General features: G+C 34.9%; 2 protein-coding genes across 2 annotated transcripts; one reads left to right on the top strand and one right to left on the bottom strand.

Moving 5' to 3' along the window:
* Nucleotides 1-2264: 2264 nt before the first annotated feature.
* Nucleotides 2265-6747, top strand: LOC143596675 (IRK-interacting protein-like). The gene is made up of 2 exons (XM_077075385.1): nt 2265-2508; nt 5181-6747. The coding sequence occupies exons 1-2, from the start codon at nt 2293-2295 to the stop codon at nt 6627-6629; spliced, it is 1665 nt and encodes a 554-aa protein (XP_076931500.1). The 5' UTR covers nt 2265-2292; the 3' UTR covers nt 6630-6747.
* A 427-nt stretch (nt 6748-7174) lies between these two features.
* On the bottom strand, nt 7175-10364 carry LOC143596674 (lysine-specific demethylase JMJ30-like). Its single transcript, XM_077075384.1, has 6 exons — nt 9892-10364; nt 8829-9038; nt 8523-8651; nt 8308-8451; nt 8131-8223; nt 7175-7383 (listed from the first exon to the last, which is right to left on the bottom strand). The coding sequence occupies exons 1-6, from the start codon at nt 10357-10359 to the stop codon at nt 7195-7197; spliced, it is 1233 nt and encodes a 410-aa protein (XP_076931499.1). The 5' UTR covers nt 10360-10364; the 3' UTR covers nt 7175-7194.
* Between the last annotated feature and the right edge of the window lie 4795 nt (nt 10365-15159).

Genomic DNA, 15159 nt, shown 5'->3' with positions numbered 1-15159 from the left:
GTGTAATCTTGATTAAGTTTAATATTGATTTATTGTGACTAATGATGACCAATCAAGTGTTAAGGGATATGCATGTGACATATAGTTATAAATGATGAACTATAACTATTTTATGTCACATCAACCATATGCCGCCCATCAACAAACATTGGCCATATACCCCTGACAATGAATCAACCCTAAGAAAACATGAAGGCGGCTCTCAAACAGCTGAGTATGACACATGTGTGCTTCAACCCTTTAATGTGCCCACCTCTTACTTGTTTATAAGGCTGAGGGGTGTGGGGGGCGCGAGAGGGGGCGCGAGTGGGGGCTCCAGCCAATAATATTGTGACGTGTGGCAGAGAGAGAAACTTGATAAGATGGGTGTTGGTTGTGGTGCTCGCGCCCCGGGCCCTGGTGTGGAGGGACGCGAGAGGGGGCGCGAGCGGTTTTTTTTTAATTTTTTTATAAATGTATTAAAAAAACGTATTATTAAAAAAACTCATAAATTATTTAAAAAAACACACATTAATTAAAAAAACACATTAATATCTAAAAAAAAATTAAAGTACTAAAAAAAACATTATTCTTATTCTTCGGCTTGGTCTTCTTCGATCAAACTCATAAATTATAAACCGCCAAATCGTCATTGCCACTTGGTCTCATACGACCGGCGTTCCTGTTGAACAGATTAGTAAACAAGCCGACAAATTTTCTGATTTCGGTCCACCGACCCGAAATCATATCGGCGTTCCGCTCTGTACTCCCAACGAGCGAATAGAACGTCTCCCTAACCTTTGTCCAAAAGACCTTGCTCTTTTGGTAGTCCGCTGCAAAATGCATAAATAAATTTGTAAGTCATTTAACTTTTTTATTAAAAATCATTTTTAAAAACGTTAAAACAATTACCGCAACGCCGATCCTCAGAAATGACTATCCAAGCCCGACACAGGGCTTCCTTCTCATCCGATGACCACGGAGTGGTTTTCCGTTTCGTCCTTCCAATCGAAGCCGAACCCGACCCGTCCGTTGCAACTTGTTTTTTCCGGTGGACGCGTCTTCTTTGTCCCGCAGCTTCACCTTCTGGTTCTTGTGTCTCCGGAACAACAAAGTTAGGAGATGGTTGTATGTTGGATGGTTGAAAGCCGGATGATTGTTGCGACCCCGAATAAAACATCGGTTGGTCCGGTGCCGACCATAAATCGTCGTAACTGTAATCTGAATCTGGGTTTGGGTACCAATTTCCAGCCATGTTTTTAAAAAAAGGTTTGGAAGATGGGGTGATTTTGGGTTTTGGGTGTGGTATGTGATATTGGTTTTGGGTGGTATGTGATATTGGTTTTATAGAGAAATTTTTTTTTTTTTTAATAAAAATAAAGAGCCAACGGCTCTATTTCTAAGCCCCAACGGCTCTTCACGCATTCCCAGGCCAACTTTACGCCCATTTTCACCCGCTAGCCCTCTTGCGCCTGCCTTGGTCTGCGTGCTCGCGCCCCTCTCGCGCCCCTCTCGCGCCTCGGTGGTGTGGTGCTCGCGCCCCGGGGCGCGAGCGGATGGGCTCACGCGCCCCCTCTCGCGCTCCACACCCCTCAGCCTAAGAAAGTAATATACAGTTAAATCCTACACTTAAGGTTCCACCTTCACTGTGTATGGACCAAGTTCCAACAATTTTCTCACAACTTTTCTACACCAAACACATCATTTTAAGCATTGATAACTCATTCACATTAGACATGTGTCATGGTTTGTTGTGAAACTCTCATTAAGAATATTGCAAAGCCATTAATCACTAACTACATTAACAATATTATTATATTGCAAAGCCATTAATCACTAACTACATTAACAATATTAATAATAAAAATAAAATGTATAATTATTTATGTTCAAAGTTTATAAAAATGAATTTTTAACTATATCCATAATTAAGACCATATATTTACTATTGTTCTACCAATAACTAGGCTAACCAAACATATTCCCCTACCTAAAAGTTTCATGCACTACAAGATGAAAGCCAATTTGGGTTGAAAATGGTAACCTAGGGAGCAGGTAATTCAAAGGGCAAAATAGTAATTCCGTTCCCATCCACCCCCACCACTAGAAAATCCCATCTTCACATGCTCCCATCCTTCATATTCCATTGCTGATATTATTTATGACAATGACAAAATCCCCCCTGTTTTTTTACTTCAATTTCCGATAATTATGTGGCCCCGTGATCTTCTTCCTCGTTTCTAAACCCTTTATTATTATTATCCTTCGTCTTATTATTATTATTATTCATATGCCCCCTGTTTCTCCATACAAATGACCACCACCACCACGGCTGCCGGAGCTCTGGCACCATCAACCACCGATGTAAGCAGGCAGGAGATACAAGCAGCCATTGCTAAAGCCATGGAGCTCCGGGCACTGCATGCCGCTCTGTTACAGAGCAACAGCCCGTCACATCTCCGGTTGCCGGCGGCGTCTCCTCTCCGGCGACCCCATCACTCTGCTCAGGATTACCCTGTTTTTACCCCTGTAAGCTTTTCTTTTTTATTAAATTAAATTAATTCAATTTTAATTTGTTTTGTTAACCATTGAGATATGTGCAAAGGACTAAACATGATGAACCACTAACATATTTGCTTGTGAAGTGGTTTGTTGTTTCTTATTTATTAGAGAAATGCTTAATAGTTAATGCCATAAATATTCAAACATACGTTTTCTAACTTTCTTATTAAAATTTCTAAGTGTTAGTTGTAATAAATGTTTAAAGTTTAATAGTTAATAATTTCATAACTATGCAGTCGTATGTGAGGTTAGCAATAAATGTTAGTCATAATAATATAATTATAATGATATGATATTTGTTACTACACAATCAATTTTATTGTATATGCTAATTTGACGAATTAATAAAACTAGTTAGAGTTAAGAAGAGAATTTGTTAAATGGTTGTATAACTGTTTTATATATCACAGTTCTAAATAATAGGTATTTACTTAAAGTTGGTTATGTATTGTCAAGTTTATGCTTTTGTTAACTCACACTACATCATATGATAAAAATATATCCATCTTAAAATTCACATGATAAACAGTGTAAAAATCACTTTAAAATTATTTAGAAGTACACTTATGTTTAATATACTTACAGAATTAAATACATTAAAGTTAATATAAATCGATTTTTTTAGACAAAAGAAAGTGATTTGTTTTCTCTTTTTATCAACCTTTAAAGAAATTAATGTCATGAGATTGTTGTTATTATTTTTATTATTATTATTATTAAAGTAAATTACACATTTTGTAAACTTGCAAGTTTATTCATTTATTTGAAAAGTTTTAACGCCATTTTCACTTACTAACTTTTTTCTACAACTTTTTATAAAATGCATGCATCTTGTACCTTTCTCTTCATTTGTCCTCTTTCTTTATCTTTGTAACTTTTTAGACAAACTTTAATAATTAATTAATCAGTTTACTTATTTTACAAAATTATTATTAGTCGATCGCGGAACCACATAACGCACTTGTAAGTAGTGTTTCACATATATAACAGGAGCTACAAAGGGGTTGCGGACTGTGATAAGCAATTAGTAACCGTGTTACTATTAGAGCATTCCCAGCCCGTTCCCTACGATATATTCATATACTAGGTTTTATCCTTGTATTACGGGGGTTGTTTTACATTTTTCGTTTTTTAATATTTATTTTTTGGATTTTTTATTTTCTTTATTGTAATAAAGTTAATAACATACTTAGGGCGCGTTCGTTTCACAGAATTCGTGGGAATTCAAAGAAATTGGAATTAAAATCCCATGACATGGCGTGTTTGTTTCGTTGGAATTGGAATCTTAATTCATGGGAATCTAAAATGGTGTGTTCGGTTGTCAAGGAATTGGAATTCAATTCCTTCAAATTCCTTTAAATCAAGGGATTCTAAATCCTTCCAAAATGTGGAGGATTTCAAGTGAATTCGTTGGAATCTTTTCTCGAGTTTGAGTTTTTTTTTTTAACGAGAACAGCGGCGGAAACATTTTAGTTTTTTTATTTTTTTTGTTTTCGATTTATATTTTGAGTTATGAATTTTTTATTATTATTTTTGAATATTTTTTGAGGGGTTTTTAAGAACAACGGCGGAAACATTTTAGTTTTTTTTATTTTTTTGTTTTCGATTTATATTTTGAGTTATGAATTTTTTGTTATCATTTTTGAATATTTTTTTGAGGGGTTTTTAACCCCTCAAAAAAATATTCAAAAATGATAACAAAAAATTCATAACTCAAAATATAAATCGAAAACAAAAAAAATAAAAAAACTAAAATGTTTCTGCCGTTGTTCTCGTTAAAAAGGAAAAAGAAAAAAACCGATTCCAATTCCTTGGTCAAACGAACACATCGAGAATAAAATGGGATTTCAATTCCTTGAAATTCCAATTCCCATTGGAATGTTTAGATTCCAAATCCTTCCGATTCCAAATCCTATGCAAATTCCAAATCCCATTCCGTTAAACGAACGCGTCCTTAGGGTTTGATGATAAAAATGTTTCACAAATAAATGATATGTTATAACCCGTTTAAAAGATATCTGGATTTGGTGACCCATGACCTGCTTATTTTTTTACTATAAAAATGTTTGTTAATTATAAACAATATCATTTTTTAAAAAAAATTAGATATTAATTTTAGTATATCCCTTACAGGATTTTCATATCAAATATTTGGTAAGATTAATTTTTAATTTAATGGGTTTGGTGAGATCCATACCCGTCAATTCGGGTCAAATGCATGAGAAACCTTCATTTATAAATAATGCAATTTGGTGTCTTTGAAGAATTTATGAAGCGACCAGAGAGCTTTTAAAGCTTTCGTTTATATATATTACAGATATCATATAATCACACTAAAACTTATTGTATTTTCTCTCTAATGTTCAATTAAATAATACTTTTTATACCTTTATCATTATCTTTTCTCTCTTCTTCACTCACAACCACTTTCAGAAAATATTAAAAAATTATACGGTATGAACAGAAAAACCCTAAATTTAACTTTCCCATATAACATTTTCTCTCTACTCTACTCATAACCACTCATTATCATACCATATAATTTACAAAACACCGACCCAATGCTCTAATCAAAGTTTAACAAAATGTGCAAGTGTTAGGGTACATCAAACAATTAAACAATTTACATATGTTAACAGAGTTATGATGATGTACCAAGATATCAAAGCTCACCAAGTTGTTGGGATGAATCCAGTCTAAACGGAGATTCAAGATTCTTGTCTGATTACAAACACCCAAACACATCATCAAGAATCTTGTTCCCGCCAGAATTAACCAACATCCTCCCTCACACATACCCATCCGATGATCACAAAACCCTCACTAATCCCCGACCGTCACCCGGAACCAACTTCTCTAGATCAAGAAGAAACAGCCTCGGCGATTTCACGTCAATCTTATCAAGCAACAAACACAAAACCACAACCACAACCGATACCAAGAATCATAAGCACTCAAACTTGGTCGTCCCAATGACCGATTCCCATTCAATGGTTCAATCTCAATCAAAACCGAAATCAGGAAAGACTCTTTCTTGGTTGTTCCCTCGGTTAAACAAGAAAAAACACAAAAATATAGAAAATACAGAGAAGTCTCCAAACCGGGTAGGATCAGAATCATTGGATGAAGCGGGGTTCAAATATTCAGGTATGATTGAGGCATTAAAGAAGGAACTAACCGAAGCAAATGAGAGCCGGGATGCAGCATTATTGGAAGTTTCTGAAATGAAATCTTCGGTAAATGATTTACAACGAAAGCTGGAGTATTTAGAAAACTATTGTGAAGAGCTCAAGAAAGCTTTAGGTCAAGCAATGTTACAGATGAAAGATTCTGATGATTCCCGAGCCGTTAATATAAACAACAAAAAGATGCCGGTTAGTAATGAAGTAATGGTGGAAGGGTTCATCCAGATTGTATCTGAAGCAAGATTATCAGTTAAACACTTTTGTAAAACTTTGGTAGCTCAAATCGACGAAGAAGATACGGTTTTACTCAATAATATAAACTCGGTTCTTCAGCCCCACAAGTTATCTTTGAACTCAAAAAACTCAAAGGCGGTTTTATGCCATTTGGAAGCCGCTATAAACGAGTCACTATACCAAGATTTTGAAAACTGTGTGTTTGAAAAGAACGGGAGCCCGAAGCTTTTAGACCCGGAACAAGAACGTGAAGCACGATTCTCGTCTTTTTGTGCGCTTAGAAACTTGAGTTGGAATGAGGTTTTAAGAAAGGGGACAAAGTATTACAGTGAGGAGTTTAGTAGGTTTTGTGATCAGAAAATGAGTGGAATAGTTACATCATTGAACTGGAACCGACCCTGGCCCGAACAGTTGTTGCAAACGTTTTTCGTTGCAGCTAAGTGCATATGGTTGTTGCATTTGTTGGCGTTTTCGTTTAGTCCCGCACTCATGATTTTGAGGGTGGAGGAAAGCAGAAGCTTTGATGGTGGGTTTATGGAGGATGTGTTTATGGATAAAAAACGGCCTCAGAACCCGAACCGAGTGAAGGTTATGGTGATGCCCGGGTTCTACATGCATGATAGGATTTTAAGGTGCAAGGTTCTCTGCAAGTATAAAACTGCTGGTTGAAGTGACAAACAGTAATGTTAAATGTTAATTTGTCCATCTTCTGTTTAGTTTTTGTTGATGGGTTTAGATTGATTGTGTTGTACCAAGAGCTGAATGTGTTGTACCTTAGATGTTAATTCTAATACTGGGTTTGATCAGGATTATATGAAACGTGAATTGTAGTGAAAATCTAGACCGTGTGAACCGAGTGCTCCCAGTCAAATTGGGTAGCGTTTTATCTTAAATGGCTCAAAACTATAATTTCCTATTCATATTTTGTTCGTTTTTTAAATAAATGAACAAAAAAGAATTTCCCACGAAATTGTTCACTAAACATTCAATTCATTTACACGCCTAAAGAAAACCGAATGAAATGTGAATTGTAATAATCGATATAAACAGACTTAAAATGGATAGAAATAACAAGGCAACTTGCACAATGTTATAAAGTCCAAAGAAAGAGAATGACCTTCTACATATTATAACAATGATGATGATGATGATGATGATGATGATGATGATGATGATGATAATGATCGTTAAAATGTATATAAATTTGAACACAAAAAGCTAAAATTTTACCAAATCAAGACATTGGTGAGCTTGGCGAAGCGCTCCACCAAAAGCTAACCGAAAGACTTGTAGTGAGTGAGCGAACATAGTGCCACCATTTAGGAGGGATGTAAAGCATATCACCTTCCTCTAAGATGCAATCCATGAACTCAAGGTCTTGGATTTTTGGAAACTCATTAGGGTCAATGTTGTCGAGGTCAACCTTCAAATAATGAAATCAATACCACCAATTAAAGGAAGCAATTTAAACCCGTTTATATATAAACAAGTCAATTCATGCAGGTTAAGCTAAACTATTCAAATAAAAAGGAACATGCCATATAGGGTGTGAACCAGCCAAGCTGTTTGAGAGCTACTCAAGATCGGCTCACTAAAAAGTTAAACCGAGCTGGGCTTAAACAAGCTCGAGCCGAATTTCACTTATCGAGCTCGAGCTGCCTCGCGAGCCTAAACAAACTTTCATAATAATAGTTAACATATAAAACTACTATAAGCATAACTATATAATATATATTATGTTATATATAAGAAATTTATGGTTAAAATATATACAAAAAACAAGTATAAATGTATACAAATTAAGCAATATATTATAAATGAACCGAGCTGAGCTTGAGCTTGAGCTTGAAAACAACTCACAAGCTGAACTCAAGCTACAAAAAAGCCGAGCTCTCATAAATTTAACGAGCCAAGCTCTAGCCTAGACGAGCTTGAGCTCAGCTCGTTTACACCCCTAATGCCAAATGGGCAGAGCAATTTAAAAGTCATCCAAAATTTATTCATGTGCATAAAACCTTTTAAATCATTTTATTAAATAAAAATACGATTACTATTGTAATAATATTACACATTAACTATTTTAAAAGAGAGAAAGAATGGTTTTTGGGTCGGCCAACGCAACCCGTTTGATCTGTACTAAAACTACCTATTTTGACCCTTCACTGCTTACCTGGCTGGAATTTTTCAACATGGATTCAGTGTGCGGGTAAAGTTCCTCTGATACTGAAGCGGGATAGAGCCTAACATATTTCTTTCCAACAACCTGAAGGTTTAGTAGTATAATGTAATCTAACTTTTCATATTATTTTTATAAAATTGGTAAACATAAGTTCAGGTTATAACATACCTGAGCAAGAATATTATGATGAGGGTCATGATGTAATGGTGTAACTGTGCCAGCTGGACCGAACCAAGCATTAACCGACTTCATTTCAGTTCCACCAGCAAAACAGTAGTCAGGAATAAGAATATCATTCCTTAGCTCTTGTATCTGCACATATGAACAAAGACAGCTAATTGTTACTTACAATGCAATTAAATGATTAAATCACTAGTACATGCCTGATCAAACAAAGGATGCTGGGCTAAATACGTAGGAACATCAGGACCGTTGGATTGAATTCTTTCTAGAAAATCAGAAAATGTTAGCATCTCTTGCTTCCAATCATTGCATAGATAGTTTTTTCCAACCTGCAAGATGTTCTACAATATATTTTTCAGAATCTACACAATCTGCAACAAAAATCAGTCATTAGGAGAGCTTAAAGATTGACTTTTCTTAAGCATTTGATGTAAGTTTTTCATTTTAAACCCAAAGACTTTAGTTAAAAACAATTAATTGATTGAATCTATACGACTATACATCACCTCAACAGGAACTGTTCGGTATCCAGCAACCTTTTTAAGGTAATTCAAGTTATTCCACTTTGTCCTAGCTGGCCATTGAGTCATACAGTCACTTAACAAAACTGGAGAACCCGAGAGAAAATAATCACGCATAAATCCCTCTAATGAAAGTGCAGATCTCTTGCTAACAGGTTTACAAGATAATGACTTCTTGGGTAAGATTTGAAGGACCTGCAAGTTTAAAGCAGCAAGTTATATATAACAAAACTAGTATACTCAACACGATCGCGTGCTATAACTTCAAGAAATGATTTGAATGACACAAAAATCTAATGAATCCAACTTTTTTACAATTGATGGGAAACCTAAGCAGTCTTCCTCATATCTACAATCTGTTGACTTTCAAAGCATCTCAGCATGATGTCAACATTCTTGCCATCTTCACTGTTTTGCTGATAAATATGTAATTCAGAGAGGCAAAACATTACTCAGCAATCAATGCACATACAAATAACAACAACTGTATCCAGCAAATCCCACAAATAACAAAGCTATCTGTAGGGTCTGGGGAGGGTAGGATATAGGCAGACATTACTTGTATCCCTAGGGATAGAGATGCTGCTTCAACAGAGACCCCCGGCACCAGTAACAATCAGTTTACAAACCATCGAACCTAAAACATATAGCGATAAAGAGCTACCATAACATAGCATCATAAAACAAATATTTAGAATCATAAGACCACACAGAAACATATATGCAGAAACACACATGAAACGCTACCCAACCTAAAGTTAGTACTCTATCTTAAAAATCCTTAACCTTAATCCTACGTCTCCACAAACCTCTAGCGGCAATCAATGCACATTGTTTCATTACTTTAAACTTAATCAGTGTTTCATAATATCACAATTTCCTTTATCAGTTTTTCTCAAATTACCAGAAACTAAATGAGATCCTAATTTTTGCCCTGATACAAACATCACAACAACACAAATAACAACTAATTAATAATAATATATGCAGTAAATTCAATTCTCAATTAACAAATAATTTCACACTCAAAAAGTAACCAGAAACTCACCTCCTCCATATTAATCGCATTTTGATTTACTAGCAATACAGGCTTATCACCGCCATTAACCGAATCATCCGAAGCCCTAACAAGCGCATTCGCTCTCTCGGTCGCTTTCGCAACCGCGGCTTCCAAATCCTTCCTTAACAACACTCCTCCCATTATCAACCCCATATCTAAAACCCTAAGCGCCTCTTTCACCTCACCATTCGCGTACTGAAGCTTCGCAACATACAAACACGCCATCGAGTACGCGTCTCTCCACACCGGCAACACCGTGTGCCATGGCCCGGAGTGCAGCTGCTCCCACGCCATCTCACGCGCCGCCTCCGCAGCGCGTACGTCTCCGCACGCGCCGCGCGTGGACATCCTCACGTACGCGTAGCCGCCTTCTTCGGATATCCTCTGGAGAATATCATGCGCCTCGGCGTCTAACGCTGGAGTTTCAAAAACGTGGTCGGAGGTTACGGCGGCCATTGGTGGCGAGTGGTGGTTGGTTATGGTGGAGAAGCTTCGATTTAAAAAAGGACGGAGAAAGAGAAGTTTCGTTTCACCGACTTTTTAAGTCTCCACTCACAAGTGTGTGACGTGTCCGGTTTAGATTTTTTGGTTTAACTGTTTGTGTCCAGATATTGTTTTAGATATTTTTCACTTTTTGCCTACGTGTCGTATGGAAATGCGAAATTACTATGTTGTCCCTGTACGGGTTTCCTGAAACATGCAAGCATGAAGTTTGTTTTGGGCTGGTTTGTATTTTGTTAAATGGTCCAAGTTCGGAGTATTATTTATTAACGGGCCAGGGTTTGATAATATACCTTGACGGGAGCGCGATGAGTAACCAAGTTTTAAAAATATTATAATTAGGCCACTTACATTTACAAAGTGTTTCAATTAATTCTCTGACTTTCATATTTTATTAAGTATAAGTTTTAACGTGTTTTATTTATTATGTTTTGTTTTTGTTTCGGTGAAGAAATCTTTTTATCTATTTTTTTGATGTTGATGGTGAGGGGTAATGTGAATTTTTTTTTTTTTTGATTTTAAATATGATTAATGTTTTTTTAAGTTTTTTTAGATATACCTACATATATTGCAAATTCCGACTCTCACATGTTCTCCTTCATTTTTTAGACATAACTACATATATTTCCTTGGTGTGGTTGGCTAATAATACAAAATGAGTATAATTTACTTACAAAATTATGAATTCATTGTACGAGCTATCATTGGGATTCAATGAATGATGGTGAAAGGGACCAAGATTGTAATAGACATCAAAAAAGTTTTTTTTTAATGAAAAAACATACCCTCAAAAGCATCCAATCACATAGGGGTTAGAAAGTTTGATAAAAGTCAGCAATGATGAGCATGATAGTTATATCATTTAAAAGAAATATTAAAAATATCACCTAAGATAAAATGACACAAACTACATGGCTTTTGCTACATCAATAGAACCATCAAATTTAACCCTTTTGGTTATTACGAACAAACCCGACTATAGTGACATGCCCAGGATTTATATGTGATAATTACAGCAGTCGCACATAAAGGATGCCCATGATTCATATGTGATAATTACAACAGTCGCACATAAAGGTCGACTGTGAGGCATATATCCATCATTTTGGGTTCATTTCAAATTCCACCCCAATTAAAAATTTCATTGTGAAATCAGAGGGTTCATTATTTATTTTAGAATTCTTTTAAAAATGAAGATAAAGATGTAGCCGTTTCCTACTTTTGTATACAAATGATACTTTTGTATGCCTCAAAACATTGGGTAGTGCAATGTTTAACCACTAAATTCAATATAAAAGGTTATTAGAGTCTGAAATTTGTAAAAGAAACATCAGGGAGAGAGAGCAATTAAAGCGTTTCTACTTCAACGACTCATTGATAGGTTATTCACTATCAATATGTAGGGTACGACAAATAGGGTCATTAATAAAATATTTTTAAAATAATCTACTTTTATAAAGTACTCTCATTAGGGGACTATGCCCTTTTTAAGCATATGGCCTCCACCCAGGTCTAGCGGATGGCAAATGACATACCGGATGTGGATATAAACTATTCTGTATGTGATGGGTTGCTGATAAAATTTATGACCTAAAGCCTTGGGTACCATACAATAGTGTTAGAAATATTGTTGTAAATCGATTTTGTTCAACTCTCGAACGTGGATACCGTTTTTAGTAAGGTTAGTTTGGATGAGCATACACTTAACAGTTTAGCTCCAAAGTGTGATAAATGTTAGTTTAAACGAAAATTATGATTTTATATATAAATGTAATAGATTGTTGTGCTAAATGATAATCCATGAAGGGGCTGTGAGATTTTAACGAAAATTAACAATTCAAGAAAGTTAACCTAGGAGACATAACGAATTAGTTAGGAGAGTTATATATAGAATATGAGTTGACCGTGAAACATCACAGTTAAAAGACGTCTAAGAAGCAAGGTGTGACATTTGTCAATTTCGGGTTATTTTATACTTGTATTCTTAATGTAAACCCGACCCGTTTTGTATCCCGAACCTTTCGATATTATCAAAATGATGAATTGTATGTTAAATATTTGTTTTATAGTTGTTGGATAAAAAAAACACTCTTTTCGGTTCTTAAAATTCCCCGAAAACGCTCAAAACGAACTCCAATGACTAAAACTACTAAAATGGAGACTTGAAGGACCCATTTGTAGTTTGTGTTTTCTTGGGTCTATAACCAACCCATTTTCATGAAACACCCTTTATGAAAGACCCATTCAACTTACCCTATATATACACACCCATCTTCTTCATTTGTGCCTGCTCATTTCGTCATTTCTCTCTCAAATTCTTGAATTCTAAGGTTGTTCTTCATAAGCTAATCTTTCATTTTAACTAACTTCTCAATACTTAAAGCTTGATGTTACAACATATATATAATATACACTCCTTGTTTACCTTCGGTCTTTCATTTCTCCGGTCTCGGCCGGTTGAAATGTCGGGCTAGTAAGGCAAGGTTACATGGAGGACTTTGTAGTCCTTGTTTATATATTTAACAAATCTAACCATATAACTTGTTATACTTGCTTAACTTCTACATATTTTAGTTTATTGTTCATATTTGTCAAGTTCCATGGTATTGAGTATGTGGTGACTAGCCTCGGTTTCATCCCGAGTTGAGAACCGAACCAAAAACCAAACTTTTGTTTAAAAGCATTATTGTTAACTTTTTGAACGTAAAACTTGAGTATTATTATTTATAAGTTATTTTACAAGTTCCATGGTAATTGGGTATGTGGTAACCATCCTCGGTCTTATTCCGAGTCAAGGACCGAACCAAAAACCGAACTTTTGTTTAAAAGCTTTATTGTTAACCTTTTGAATGTAAAACTTGAGTATTTTTATAAGTTATTTTACAAGTTCCATGGTAATTGGGTATGTGATAACCATCCTCGGTCTTATTCCGAGTCAAGGACCGAACTAAACCGAGTTCACTCGCTTAAGACACACAAGTGTGTTTTTAGCCACCAAAACTCATATTTTTCTTCAAGATTATATTTTAAATCAATTTTAGTTAGTTTCTAAACATACTTGGCATGTCGGTAACCAACTTGATCTTATAATAAGTTCGAACCGATAAGGTCGTATACTCGCTTAACGAACGTTAAGGTTTTTCACAATAGAACTACATACTTGGTTAAGTCTATTTTGATTTTATTGAGTTATCTCATAACATTTATTATTTTGGGAAGTTAACTGTGAGCTTGGTCAATTATCAAGTCTCGAACCGACAAACCCGAACACTCGTTTAAACCTCGTTTTGGGTATTCTTATAACCAAGGGTTTTGCAATATCGCATTTTAACCCACATTATTACTTAACATAGGTTGAGTAAAAAAAGAAAAAAACTAATGAATAGAATACCGAGACCCGGTTTCGAATAAACTTATTTTACAAAACTCGTTTATTTAATTTCTCAAATATTTACATTTTAAATCCTAAACTTTATTTATTTACTTTATTTGTCATGTATTTTATTTTAAACCCTTCCAAGACTACCTACTAACACAAGACCCGTTTAATATAGGTCTTGCTCGTTAAACCGATCTCTCCGATTATTCACGATACTATCTTTCAAGTTACTTGTTAATGTGAGTACTTTTTCATCCCCCGTTTTCCATCTTTCATTTTGGGGGTGGCATTGCATACTTATTCAAATTCAAATGATTTATACTTGAGTATTAAACCACAACACGTATTGTATATGTTTACTTAAATAAATGCTCGATTTGGTGTTATATGCTTTACATGATTATGTGCAAATTCTTGAATGCTAAGGCGGGTAGCCTCATCAAAGTATGATCATACGTTAATTCCGAGTATATATATGGTATCCCCATATAGAAAGGTGTCGTCAATGTATTCTTATTGACGATTTTATTATTGTCGTCAATGTATTCTTATTGACGGTTTTATTATCTAAATTGTTGCTATTATTTATTGTTTTCATATACTAGTTGTGGATTTCATACTATATACTTATTGTCCAAAACTATGAAAATTGCTCACCAACCTTCGTGTTGACAAACTCTATTTTATGCAATGTTACAGGTTTGATGTTGGCATGATTGGATTACTTGAAGAAACTTATTATCATGGCTTTAGGATATTAGAAAATAAAAGAACAAGTTATTTGTTTATCTATCTATTTGCCATTTTGTATGAACAATTCTTGTGTTATTTATGATGATATGGATTTAAATGAGTTGTTTAAATATTGTAACTTTATAGTGTCATTGTGCAATGAGCAATCATGTCGCGCCTCGACGTTTCCGCCGTCATTGGTCGGGGTGTGACACAAGGAGTCCGATGTAACACCCCGGCTTTAAGCGGAATACGCCCGGGTACAACTTACAGATCACTTATAAGCTCGTAACACTATTAATAGTGACAATATATTTATTATATTCCATAACTTCGCAAGTACACAAATGGTTTGATAATAAGACAAATAACATTAAATCTAAATGAAACAAATATTATTAATTGAAATAATCCTAAGACATAACTAGTTTAAAGATTGTGTGATCTCATATATGTTACTTTTTGTCATCTTGGTCCTATTTTTCCCCTGTGTACTAAGGTTTTTTTTTGTTTTTTAAAGGAATAGGTAATAAGAACAGGTGACGAATTATTATGTTTAATGTGTTTTAATTAAGGCAAAAATGTTGGGATGAGCAAATGCTACCAGGCACCGATACCAAACTGGATACTTTCAATTCCAATTC

The sequence above is a fragment of the Bidens hawaiensis genome, unplaced genomic scaffold (assembly GCF_021521415.1).
Source record: "Bidens hawaiensis isolate Kalapana, Puna unplaced genomic scaffold, B.hawaiensis_p1.1 tig00046835_1, whole genome shotgun sequence".
Classification (NCBI taxonomy): domain Eukaryota; kingdom Viridiplantae; phylum Streptophyta; class Magnoliopsida; order Asterales; family Asteraceae; genus Bidens; species Bidens hawaiensis.
The sequence above is the reverse complement of the archived record's forward strand: the minus strand, read 5'-3'. Positions and strand labels throughout refer to the sequence as shown.